We start from the raw sequence: 11,457 nt of genomic DNA, 5'->3' as shown, positions 1-11,457 counted from the left end.
CCTCAATCTCTGTGGCTCACCCCGCCCCGTCGCCTTCTGTTGCGGACCACGCGGATTCACAAAACACGCCACCCCGGATGTTCCACGGTGTGTCTCACTCACTTCCATGGTGACGAATCCGAAGCGGAGACTCGCGGCGCTCTTTTCAAACGCTTGACCGCGGAAACATGTCAACTCACGAGCTGTTGATTATCTGACTTTAACGGAAAAACACGGCGTGGTGCTCGAATGAATCTTGTGCGAGTCATTTGGTCCGAGACGTGTATAAGAGTGATGTAGAGTTACATTGAAGTCGGTGAAGCTAACGTTAGCTGCCAGGAAAACAGAGTCCTCCCAAGTAAGGTGAGTTGAGACCTGAGATTTAATGATGTAAGTGACTAACGGAAGTCAAATGGTCCTGTACAGCGGGTTAATGACACCGGTTATCTCTGGATAGCAGTATGCTTATATACATTCATTGCTAATAAAGGCTTAGTAGCTACTTTACGCTAAGCTAGCAACCTAACTAGCTAACAACAAACACCTGCCTGACGGTAGCAATCTGAATTAGCCACGTTACTAACGCAGGTTTTAACAATACACGTTATTCATTTGTTTTCATTCTGGTGATATTTGTTTTAGAGAAGCTTCTGAATGCAGCTGCCTCGCTAACCGATGCATGCTATGTTGTGCCACGGTCGCTTCAGTGTCACGTCACAGACAATGAACAGCAACGCAGAGAGGAAATTCGTAAACCTGAGGAAGCGTCTGGACCAGCTGGGCTACCGACAGCCACTGGGAATAGAGTCGCTGCCGCTCGTGGAGAAACTATTCAGGTGACACCTCAAGCCCCCTCTGCACACTCTCATTCATCTCATGACATCAGCCAGTCAGTCTCCGAGGATTAAATGCACCTGAGACAGATCTCCCTCTGCTTCACAGCGACCTGGTCCACACGACCGAGAGCCTGCGCAATGCCAAACTGTCGGCAGGGAAAACCGAGAAGGAAAGCCGAAACCTCGACGCTCTTCTGGAGCCCTACAGGACAGAGAACGCCCGGGTGGTGAGGGAGAACAACGAGATGCACCTCGAGCTCCTGAAGCTGAAGGAGGAGAAGGACCGTGTCTCCACAGGTGAGCTGTGATGACCAACCACAGCCCCACACGCCTGAGACACGCGTACACAAAGTGAGCGGTTTGATAACTCTGCACAATCCCGTCTTGTTTCAGAGCTCAAGACCCACATCAGAAAACTGGACCATGAGTCATCCGACCTGAAGTTTTTGAACAATCAGTATGTGCACAAGGTCCGCTGCCTGGAGAAGGACAGCAAGGCGAAAGCTGAGCGCATCCAGCAGCTGCAGGAGAAGAACATGCAAGCTGTGGTGCAGACACCAGGTCAGTGCCAGGGGTTTGACCTCAATAATAATCCAAACAATGTATTTCTTGTGTACGATAGATCAGATAGTATTTGACTAATCGTGACATTCACAGGTGGAAAGAAGCGCAGTATTCCTTTCAGACGTCAGAGAATGCAGATTGATGAGCTCACACCTCCCTCCTCCGCGTCATCGTACCCTGTGTCGCAGCCTGACGACCCGTACATAGCTGACTTACTGCAGTTAGCAGATAAAAGGTTTGGTTTCTTTTACAACAGCTGTACTGTGTTACTGAGAGATGTGGAAGTTTTTTGATGGGTGCGATGATTGTAGATGCTTGCTATTTCTGTTTTAGTCACTTAGATTTTTAATTTGCAGAATCCATGAGCTACAGGAAGACGTCATTAAGGTCAAGTTAGACCTGGAAAATGCTCAAGAATATATAAAACACTTAAAAACACAGGTAAGAAATAAATTACTAGACACATATACAATTCATACATGTTATTTGTTGTTATGGGGGTCGTTAGGTGTTGTTTTATTAGTATTAATACTTCTTTTAGATGGAGGAGAGAGACAAAGAGATTGAGCGTCTGAACCGTGTTCTTCAAGGAGGACGACCTCATGACGTAATTTCCCTCGAGGCTCAGCACATCAGCAACGAGAAACTGATTTCCCATCTTAACCTTCAGGCAAGTAAAGCTGTCATACGGGATATTTAGCTCTTTTTTATTTAAATGCACAGTGGTTTTGAGCCTATTCCTCTGGAGGAAAAATAACCCTGCATGGTTGCTATCCACCCTCCGGTCTGTTTACTGTTACCCACTGCTTTGTGTCACACAGATTGAGTACCTGCAGGAGAGCAACAGGACACTGGAGCAGAAGGTAGAAGGGCTGCAACAGAGGAAGAAGGACGCCTCATCTGAAGTGGCCAATCTGTCTTTAAAGAATCTGGAATTATGTGAAGAGCTCACACACATAGACGACCTCGCAAAGCGGCTTGAGATGGACAAAGAGCGGGTGTTGGAAACTGCTGACATGGAGCTACAAGAAACTAAAGTGAGAACATGAGAATTCGGGGGAAAAGACATAAATGATAATGTACTGTATTTAAAGGCATCTATTAATTAGTTAGAATAATAACCCTAACATATGTTTTCTCAACAGAAAGAAATGCAGAGTCAACAGAAAATCATTGAGGACTTGGAGGATATTATCACAAAAATAAGACAGGTATTTCCAGTCTTTTCTATATTCTTTCAAAGGGAAAACCAAAGTGAACATTCGCCCCCGTTCTGCCCTGTGTTATAATTTTACCCAAGCTAAAAGCAGGATCTGTTGGTAATGATTGAATCCAGGAGCAGTCTGAAGGTGACTTTGAAAAGGACCGTCTTAGAGATCAGCTTGTGGAGCTCAAAGGGCAGAATGAGAAAATGGAGGGACTGGTGAATTTCCTGGAGGAGGAGAAAATCAGGCTGCAGGACAAAGTTGAGAACATTATGTCGGCTGGTAAGCAGCAGTCTGGCATATCTCAGTTGTTGAAAGCTTTTGTTGTAGCAGTGTTGAGTTCTTGACATTATTGTGTTACTGACCTTTTACTGTTTCCTAGACAAAGAGCTGGTGCTGGAGCTGGAGACCATGCGGGCTCAACATGGTGTTTGTAGAAGGGAACGCTCCCCATCACGCCTGGACGCATTCGTCAAGAGTCTAGAGGAGGAGAGGGATTACTATCGTCTTGAGGCTGAGCGCTACAAAGGAGTCCGAAGGGCTGGCGGCCTGGACTCAAGCCCCAGTCGTAGTCCAGGCAGAGGCAGGAGTCCCACTTCCAAAGCAACAAGGGTAAGAAATGATGCTAAATTTGTTCAATGGAGTTTGAAGTTATTTATCATCAAATTGATGCAGTTATATTGGCTTCACATTGTCAGGGAGGTGTTGTCGAGGCCGAACTGCTCCGTGTTGTAAAGGAAAGAGATGAGCTGAAGGCTGCTCTCTTTGACTTTGAGAAGCACATGGAGGAAATCCAAAACAGTGTGAAGGCCCTCTGCACCGAGAGAGACCATTTCAAAAGCCAGTTTAAACAGGTGAGTTTCGACAACCACATATCATTACAAATGCACATGAAACATTTTTTGCTATAAAACAATTAGTTTTATATATAAAAAAAATCTAATAATTTTGTTCACTCAGGCTCAACAGGACTTAAAACTGACCCACAGCACAGATACATCAGCTGACGTCTTGAAACTGCAGGAGGACGTTAAACAGGCAGCAATCAAAATTGAGCAGTTGACCATTGACAAAGACATGCTGATGGAGAGGTTAAAGGTTAGTCCCAGAGTAATGGTTTTCATGGTGCACATGATCTGCTGCACCGTCATACAAATAAAGTGTCTTCACTATTGGTTGGACTATCATTTTTATCCCGTTGCGTTGAGCCCATCACACCCAAATTTTCAAACATTTTACAGGTTGCTGAGACTTCAGCACTCGCCGGCAGACAGGGCGAGGAGAGGAGGATTCTTGACCTGGAAAACGCCATTACGAGTGTAAGTCTGGTGGATGTTTAAGGAAATTTTTTGAAACAGCTTCCCTAGATTGGAGGTTGCTCAAAAGTCCCAGTACAGAATTGTTTGTGTAATGTTCGCTGCTGTAACTTTGGTCCTAAATAGTTTCATGTTGTGTCTGTTGTGGTGCAGCTGGAGCAGGAGAGACTGGACCTGCGGTCACAGGTGTGTCACCTGAAGGAGAGCAGGGAGGCCGTGGGAGAGGAGCTGCAGGTTCGGTCTGCTGCTCTGGTCCTCAACGCAGAGGAGGCGGCCCAGCAGAGGGCGGAGTCTAACGCCCTGAGGTTTGTGTTGAAGCGCGTGAAGTTCAACAGGAATGATTGCTGTCTTCTCACGACCCTTCCATCTTTCTCTGTTTTCCTAAAAATTCCTTTTGTTCCTGTTGACAAACTGCAAATTGTCTGGATTTCTTGTGTTTCTTCCCACTGTGTTCAGAGATCGACCAATTAACCGTTTCCCCGTCTGTATACAGGCTGCTACAGGAGCAGATGGAGCAGTCACTGTCCGACACCCAACACAGGCTGTCGGTGAAGATGAATGAACTGCACAATGCCCATCAGCAGATTGAAAAACTGGAGAAGAGAATGGGTGAGTGTTTGGGGATTTTATGAGGTCTGGGATTAGCGTTGTGGTGTTCTCCTACTAGTTTCTTTTCTCTGTTTGCTCAACTGTTTCTTTGATTTCGGTTTGTCTGCCAGGGGAGCTTAATCAGCGAGGCTCCAAGCACAAGGAGGAAGTGGCTGTTCTTCAGAAGTCGATCTCTGCCCTGGATAGAGAGAAAGATGCTCTACAGGATGAAGTTGATCAAAAGACTGAAAAGCTGGTCGCTCTCCAGGAGGAGTTGTCCAAAAAGGTAGCCATCACCAACAAATATCATCAAGATTATAAGCTTTTATTCAAAGACAACTTAAAGTCTCTCATAAAACAACTGTGCCTAAAAGTACAGTGAATAAGTTATTGGTCCCTGTCCATTCCAGCTATTAAATTGCCCCTTCCTTAAGCAATTCCAATGTACAGTAAGTGTTGGAGGACAAACACAAACTGTGCTCATTGCTTCATATTTCTTCCACAGGAAAAGACCCTTGAAGACGTGAAACTCACAGTTATAAACTTGGATAACTCATTAGCGTGAGTATCTCGGTCTCAAAGCTCTGAGTTAGTTTTAAATATACAACAAAAACATGGAAAAACGTCTGGATAAATGATCATTAATGAGGCGTGGTCCTCTCAGTCAGCTGCAGGGGGCCTTAAACAGCCGCGAGAGGGAGATAAGCAGCCTAAGAAGACAGCTGGACGCCTCCCAGGACGAGCTGCCTGGACTCAGGAGGGAGAAGGAAATCACAATCCGAGAGAACAGGAGGCTGCAAGACGACCTGGCCACAATGACCAGGGAGAACCAAGTGTGTATCAAACCTTATATTCAGTTGTTTCTTCTGTGTTATATGCAAAGAAACTGAATTTAAAGAAAGAAGAATATGACAAAGAAATAACCTCAGCTCCTCTTGTGTCCGTATCTTAATCCAGGCTGTACATATGGAGATGGAGGAGGCTCTGCATGAAAAGGATGAGCTGAAACTGAGAGTCCACACTTACATTTCTGAAGTGTCCAGAATTGAGAAACTGATGGCGACAAAGGCAAGAGAGAACTGTACACTCCTATAGCCATCTAGGCCTCTATGCAGTAGATGCTCTCTTTTAAAAAAATTCATACAACATTTGAAGTGCGTGGACATCCAGTACAGCAGGTGATCAGTAGGTTGTCTTTCTGTCTCTCGCCGTGTGTTTGCCCCACAGGAGCAGGAGAACAGGGACCTGCTGGAGCGGTTCAGAATGGCTCACTCTGAGGTGGAGGAGCGCAAGCAGAAGCTGATGCAGGCTGAAGGCCTCAACAACTCCATCCGCCTGGAGCTGCTCTCCTCAGACTCCGATCGCCGGCACCTCCGTGACACTGTCGGCCACCAAGAGAGAGAAATCCATCAGGTAAGACGTGGGCCGCTGATTCGTTCACATTTTGGAGAAAGTTTGCCAAAAGACTCGATATGCTAGATGTTAGTTTGATGTCAATGTGAATGAATGTACTTTTCCCCCCACTGTTTTCCCAAGCACACACAGGCCCTGCAGGCTTATGAGGCGCAGGTATCCTCGCTGGTTCGCGGGATGTCCCGACTCGAGGAGGAGCTACACAAAGTTCAGGAGGAGAAGGCCGCTCTGCTCTCAGATTTGGCTTCTGTCAGGGAGCTCTGTGTGAAACTGGACTCTGGCAAGGAGCTCACCGCACGTCAGCTCACCTCCAGGAGCATGGACCTGGAGAGGGTGAGCTCTACTGTGGCTCTGACACAGTTTTCAGTCTGGAGATACTTATGCTTTCTGTTAATTCATATGTGCATGTTTTTTAAGGTCACAGGAGAGCTGGAGGATGTTCGGTCCGAGGCGGAGCTACTCAAGAAGCAACTGGCCAGTGAGAGGTTGACTGTCCGTAACCTGGAGACGCTGCTCTCCACCAATCGGCAGAAGGAGTTCCAAACTCACCTCACAGCCAGCGAAAGAGAGTCGGATCTGAAAATCCTTCGCGACAGGCTCACGCTGGCTGACAGCAAAACGTAAATGAACCAAATTCATATGCGCTTGAAGTTGTTGTAATTTAGTAATATTTCACATAAAAAAATGTAAATATTAATTTGTGTTCATACACTCAGTGCAGAGCATGCCAGGGAGGTGTCCCAGCTCTGCGGTAAACTGTCTCAGCTGCAGACGGAGATGGATGTTCTGAAGAGACAGTTGACCACAGAACGCTTTGAGCGGTGAGCTTCAAACTGATTCCGACTTTTCTCTGTCACCCCAAGATAAGAAATATTCAATGAAGTGTAATGAAAATTTTACACACAATACGATTTCAGTGTATCACACTGTCAGTAAAAACCCACTTCACATCAGCTATTTGATGACGTGATTCGGCTAATATCAATGTTTAATTCATTCAATAATCTCGTTAGTACATTAGTTGGAGAGTTGATGCAATTGTGGTCACACAAGATTATTCAAAAACAGAATGTTTCTTCTCTGAGGTCGCATGTTATCAGGATGTAGAGACGTTATGTCCCAAATGACGGTAAACCAGTCAAATGGCCTCTTATAGCTTAAGTCATACATTTCTTGATCTGAGAAAGTTGAATATAAGCCTTGACTGTTTAATGTAGATTAGAAAATTACAATTATTTTAATAACTTCCAAATATTTTCTTGCCTAATTGAATAGTGTGAGTTGTATTCAAGCTGTTTTGTCTCAACAACGTTCCTCAAATAGTGTAAATAAGTCCATCATCAAAATCTTGTGGTGATTATTTTTTAGACAATCAACTAATTGACATATCACTTCAGCTCTACATGAATTTATCGATAGAGAAGTATAACTCGTGCAGGGACTATGTCTGTAGAAAAGTACGTGAAAAACTTTATTGCCTGTAGAAACAAAGATGAAACAGCACAGTGGAGCTTCAGTACATTATGACCTTGTCGGACCGTCTCTCTCTGTCCCCAGTGAAAGGGCCGTTCAGGAGATGCGCAGACAGGGTTTGTCGCTCTCGTCCCTCCACAGCTCTTCATCCCTCAGCGCCTCCAGCGGCTCTCATCACATCTCCCCTGAACGCTCCATCCTCCGGAGTCTGGACCGCTCAACGGACAAGTCAGCAGACAAGTCGGCAGACAAGTAAGGCTTTGGACATGAAAGTGATGAGACGATATTTAGGGCTCATTGTTTTTGATTTAGTTTATGTATATAATATATACTTTTACTTCCTTTTGGATATGTGGGGGAATAAAATCTGGTCCTTTGATGCATTAAAACCAATAAAAGCCAAATATAATGACCATAACTATTTTTATTTTTAAACAAATGCTTCTTATTCCACTGAAATGTCTTTTTTTTTTCTTTTCAGGAGTGTGAGCTTCAAGGATTAATGCCTACACACACACACACACACACACACACACACACACACACACACACACACACACACACACACACACACACACACACACACACACACACACACACACACACACACACACACACACAGTGAAGGCATCGATACGTGAGTCAGAAACCACCAGAGGTCTGTGCTTGAAAGTCTTGAGTCAGGACATGAATTGTCTTCATAAACCGGAGTATTAATTAATTAGCCAGTAGCAAACCTCAATGCCAATTTAATTCAGAGTCTAGCCTTAAGCACCCAGGATCTAAATATGTCTGAGTCTTTCTAAAGCTTAAGACGGCACAAACATTTGAACAAATTGTTAAACAACTGAAACAAAGCCTCCTCTTCGTTAGTATCTTATACAGCCACTAACAAGATGGGGATTGACCTTTGCATTTGAGTGAGTGCCTCAGGAATAAGGTGTAAAATTGTTACAACCTTACAGATGTAGCAAGAGAAGTGGTCCCCCAGCCCTGTGGTTGTGTATTAAGTTTAATATTCATGTTTTTTTTAATCATGTCTAAATTATTTAATTATTCACAAAATAAAGTGATACAAAAATTTCACAAACTGCGGAAACATGTTTTTTTGAGATGGTAAAAAATAGTTTAAAGCAAATAGAAAAGATGGGAAAGTACATCTGTGTCTGTGACATACAGTAAAACAAGCTTGATATAAACCCCACCACCCTCTGAGTACATGGTGTTTGCCCGTGTGTGTTTTAGCCTGCTAAACCACTGAATGCCAACTGACGATATTAACCCTTCACCCTCTCAAATGTCTGGACCAAGAAACTACAAAATTTGCTCACAAAGTTTGGTTCTTCAACCATATTTACATTTGCATCGACGTATCGTGAACTGACGTAACAGTGCATGTAACATATATTTCAATGACCTTTGTTTTTCTTTGTCTGCCGCTGATTTCAAGCTTTAGTGGTTCTGAAGTGAAGTCTTTTATCTCTTCCAATAATCAGCGTTTTGTAATGACATGAGGACATCTCAAGTAAAAAAAATGTGTGACAGCTGTCACTGTTCCCTAGGCATTAAAAATAACATTTATGATTCTTTATAAAAAATAATAATCTCCCAACTATAAGACAGTGCAGGGCTAATGCCGGCAGTGTTCAGTGGTTGTGTTGGGGAGGGGATAAGTGAAGAGGGAAAAGTCTAGGATGTACTTTGGCAGCAGTTCCCTCAGTAGCTTCTGCGGCAAGCTGCAGAGATAATAGTGCAGCGTCTCCGTGGTGACCGGCTTGTACCACGTTTGCCTCTCTGGGAAGTGAACGTAGGCGGGGGCTCCGATGCGCTGGAGCACAAACTCTGCATCGCTTTCCAGGCGCTCATAGGAGCCGATGAAGTTGTAAGACACAGCGCAGGGTTGGCACAAGTTGTACACCGGCATCCAGTGCTCATTCATCCGCTCCACATCCTCGTCCAGCAGGTAACGGATGAACTCTGCGAAGGTCACGTCGTCTCCTTTCACAGACGGGTCATTTGCGCGACCCTTCCTGTACCGCTTTACGATTTCCACTCCGTACTTTTTCTTGTAAGAGTCGATCTCTCCAAACTTGTTCCTGTAGGCAGACAGCAGGCGCTCCATGGGCTCGCGCACAAACATGAACTTGAAGTAGTGCTTGAGGCGGTAGCGGATCTCCTCGGGTTTCAGGGAGGACAAGAAGAGCAGGTCGCTGCGGTGGTCCATCTTGACGTTGACGTCAACGCTCTCCAGCGCCCCGTTCAGCACCTTCAGCACCCTCTTCCAGTTGGAGCAGGCCACCTTGGGCACGTAGCAGTAGAGGAAGCGGTGCTCGTCGTTGACCAGGATGTGCTGCAGCAGCGTCTTCCTCTGCAGGGGGCTGAGGGACCAAACGCTGTGGGGCATGTTCTTCTGGCTGCACATGGTCCTGATGGTGCGGTTACGGATCTCCTGCAGGATCTAGGTGTGAACCCATCACCGGAGGAACATTACACGTAAACATCAGTTTAACACTCACTATACACACATCGCCTCTATGTAAAATTTGAGAAATTAATGAGAAGGGAAGTCTGGTGTTTTTGAAAATTGGCCCATACTGGTTTAAAAATTTCTGAAGCTTCACTTTTAATATTTGGAAAATATGCAGGGCTTCATAGAAAGTATGTAACTAAATTACTGGGTGTATGGAATAAAAAACAGCGTTAGAAATAAACATCTTAAGCTGCTTATGATTAGAGGCTGCAGTGGAAGCTGCCATTTGATCCAGACTATGAACCTTGCAGGAATGTTTAGATTCATATACAAAGTTAATGACAAACGACAACGTGTTTTGTTTGTGATCACCAGCTCAAAGCAACTTCAACAGAAAGTCACTGAGGAAATGGCTCTAATCCTGAAACCCCTCTCTCACATAAACCACGGGACAAAACACGATGTGTGCGGGCTCTGCGCCCGCCCGCTCGCCTGCTGCGAACCCCCGGGGGTGATGACGACGACTCCGGCAGAAGTTCACGGTGCCTCGCACCTACTGTACCTGGGAGTCCACGTCCGCCGCGGCCGCGCTGCGTCTCCCCGCCTGTCGGACGAGGTCCGGCCGCCGGCCGCTGCCGCGGGGCGGAGGCGTGTCCATGCTGTTCAGCATTCCTTTCTCGATCATGAGCAGCAGGCCTCCGGACGCCACGATCACCAGGAACGTGAGCACCGACGGCAGCACGGCGGCGCTGCGGCGGACGGAGCCCGAGTTCACCGTTGACCTGAAGTGCATAACCGAGCCGCCCCGCGCGCCTCCGGTCCTCTTCGCCCCGTGGTCCGGCTTGCGAGGACCCATACTCGGCGTCCGGATAGTCTGCCGAACGGCTACGATCTGACGTGTACAGCTAAATAATACATAGGAAACTCGCTGGTTACCTACCACGTCCCCATACTTAACTTTTAAAGTGCGTAAAGTCAATTAGCGTCAACATGCCGATTCCTGTTTGACCTTTCAAAATAAAACACGTTCGACAGACATGTCGTTAAACCCTTTGTCTTAAGCTAATTTCTATTGTTGAAGAAAACCTTTAAGAATGTTTGTTAAATCTTCCGCGTACACGTTATAATCAGGACTATCAAAACCAGAGTTAAGAAAATATATATATATCCGGTTAGTATTTTCAAAATAAAATCCCCCTAGATGTACTTTTTTTTAAACAAGAGTGTATAAAAACTTAGATGAACCAATATGAAGAAAATTCTAATTGTTTCAATTTTGTAAATGTACCTTAATGTTGTGATGTTTGTTTGCTTTCAACAGGCTCATGCAGAAGGAGATGCTGCGTAGTAGTCTGGTCTCCAGCACCTCCTCTTTTAGGGGGATCCTGAGGTGCCCCCAGGCCTGCTGGGAGATGTAGTTCAGCTGGTGTATACTAAGTTTACCTTAGAGTCCCTGTTGAACCCTACCTCCCAAATTTTAGGGTGAAAAAAAACTACTGTGTATTTGAGTAATGTTTGCAGTAATATGTTGTTGGGGTTTGTTTTGACCATCGGGTTTTTAAAATTGCCATATTTGATCGTCCAAATGAAATGAAGTGGTGCTCGAGACCTTG

The 11,457-nt window shown here is 45.3% G+C and overlaps 2 protein-coding genes across 4 annotated transcripts; one reads left to right on the top strand and one right to left on the bottom strand.

Annotated features, from left to right (window-relative positions):
* Positions 1-83: 83 nt before the first annotated feature.
* cep135 (centrosomal protein 135) lies at positions 84-8,460 on the top strand. 2 transcript variants are annotated; one of them, XM_035648071.2, is made up of 26 exons: positions 85-342; positions 622-815; positions 922-1,112; positions 1,209-1,376; positions 1,473-1,614; positions 1,736-1,820; positions 1,921-2,049; positions 2,201-2,416; positions 2,525-2,590; positions 2,716-2,866; positions 2,967-3,196; positions 3,283-3,438; positions 3,545-3,682; positions 3,826-3,903; positions 4,054-4,205; positions 4,394-4,509; positions 4,620-4,774; positions 4,994-5,049; positions 5,153-5,321; positions 5,446-5,556; positions 5,716-5,901; positions 6,025-6,234; positions 6,319-6,521; positions 6,618-6,722; positions 7,459-7,626; positions 7,856-8,460. In XM_035648071.2, the coding sequence occupies exons 2-26, from the start codon at positions 655-657 to the stop codon at positions 7,875-7,877; spliced, it is 3,564 nt and encodes a 1,187-aa protein (XP_035503964.2). In that variant the 5' UTR covers positions 85-342; positions 622-654; the 3' UTR covers positions 7,878-8,460. The 2 variants fall into 2 exon arrangements, 1 of the variants encoding a protein (XP_035503964.2); XR_007032011.1 differs by lacking the exon at positions 7,856-8,460 and having other exon boundaries at positions 84-342; positions 6,623-6,722; positions 7,459-7,597.
* On the bottom strand, positions 7,348-11,333 carry chst14 (carbohydrate (N-acetylgalactosamine 4-0) sulfotransferase 14). Of its 2 annotated transcripts, XM_035648081.2 has the most exons (3): positions 11,133-11,333; positions 10,407-10,749; positions 7,348-9,832 (listed from the first exon to the last, which is right to left on the bottom strand). In XM_035648081.2, the coding sequence occupies exons 2-3, from the start codon at positions 10,698-10,700 to the stop codon at positions 9,005-9,007; spliced, it is 1,122 nt and encodes a 373-aa protein (XP_035503974.1). In that variant the 5' UTR covers positions 10,701-10,749; positions 11,133-11,333; the 3' UTR covers positions 7,348-9,004. The 2 variants fall into 2 exon arrangements, with proteins under 2 accessions (XP_035503974.1, XP_035503973.1); XM_035648080.2 differs by lacking the exon at positions 11,133-11,333 and having other exon boundaries at positions 10,407-10,998.
* Positions 11,334-11,457: the final 124 nt, after the last annotated feature.

The sequence above is a fragment of the Scophthalmus maximus genome, chromosome 13, assembly GCF_022379125.1.
Source record: "Scophthalmus maximus strain ysfricsl-2021 chromosome 13, ASM2237912v1, whole genome shotgun sequence".
Classification (NCBI taxonomy): Eukaryota; Metazoa; Chordata; class Actinopteri; order Pleuronectiformes; family Scophthalmidae; genus Scophthalmus; species Scophthalmus maximus.
This window is presented reverse-complemented; position numbering and strand designations above follow the sequence as displayed.

What these genes read in the sequence shown, in the direction of transcription:
- cep135 (XM_035648071.2), top strand. Translation starts at nt 655, where the DNA reads ATGCATGCTATGTTGTGCCACGGTCGCTTCAGTGTCACGTCACAGACA. An exon ending in GCGGAGTCTAACGCCCTGAG is followed by an intron (nt 4,206 to 4,393) that starts GTTTGTGTTGAA and finishes GTCTGTATACAG; the next exon opens with GCTGCTACAGGAGCAGATGG. An exon ending in AAGAGAGAGAAATCCATCAG is followed by an intron (nt 5,902 to 6,024) that starts GTAAGACGTGGG and finishes TGTTTTCCCAAG; the next exon opens with CACACACAGGCCCTGCAGGC.
- chst14 (XM_035648081.2), bottom strand. Translation starts at nt 10,700, where the DNA reads ATGGGTCCTCGCAAGCCGGACCACGGGGCGAAGAGGACCGGAGGCGCG. An exon ending in CGGCGGACGTGGACTCCCAG is followed by an intron (nt 9,833 to 10,406) that starts GTACAGTAGGTG and finishes GTTCACACCTAG; the next exon opens with ATCCTGCAGGAGATCCGTAA.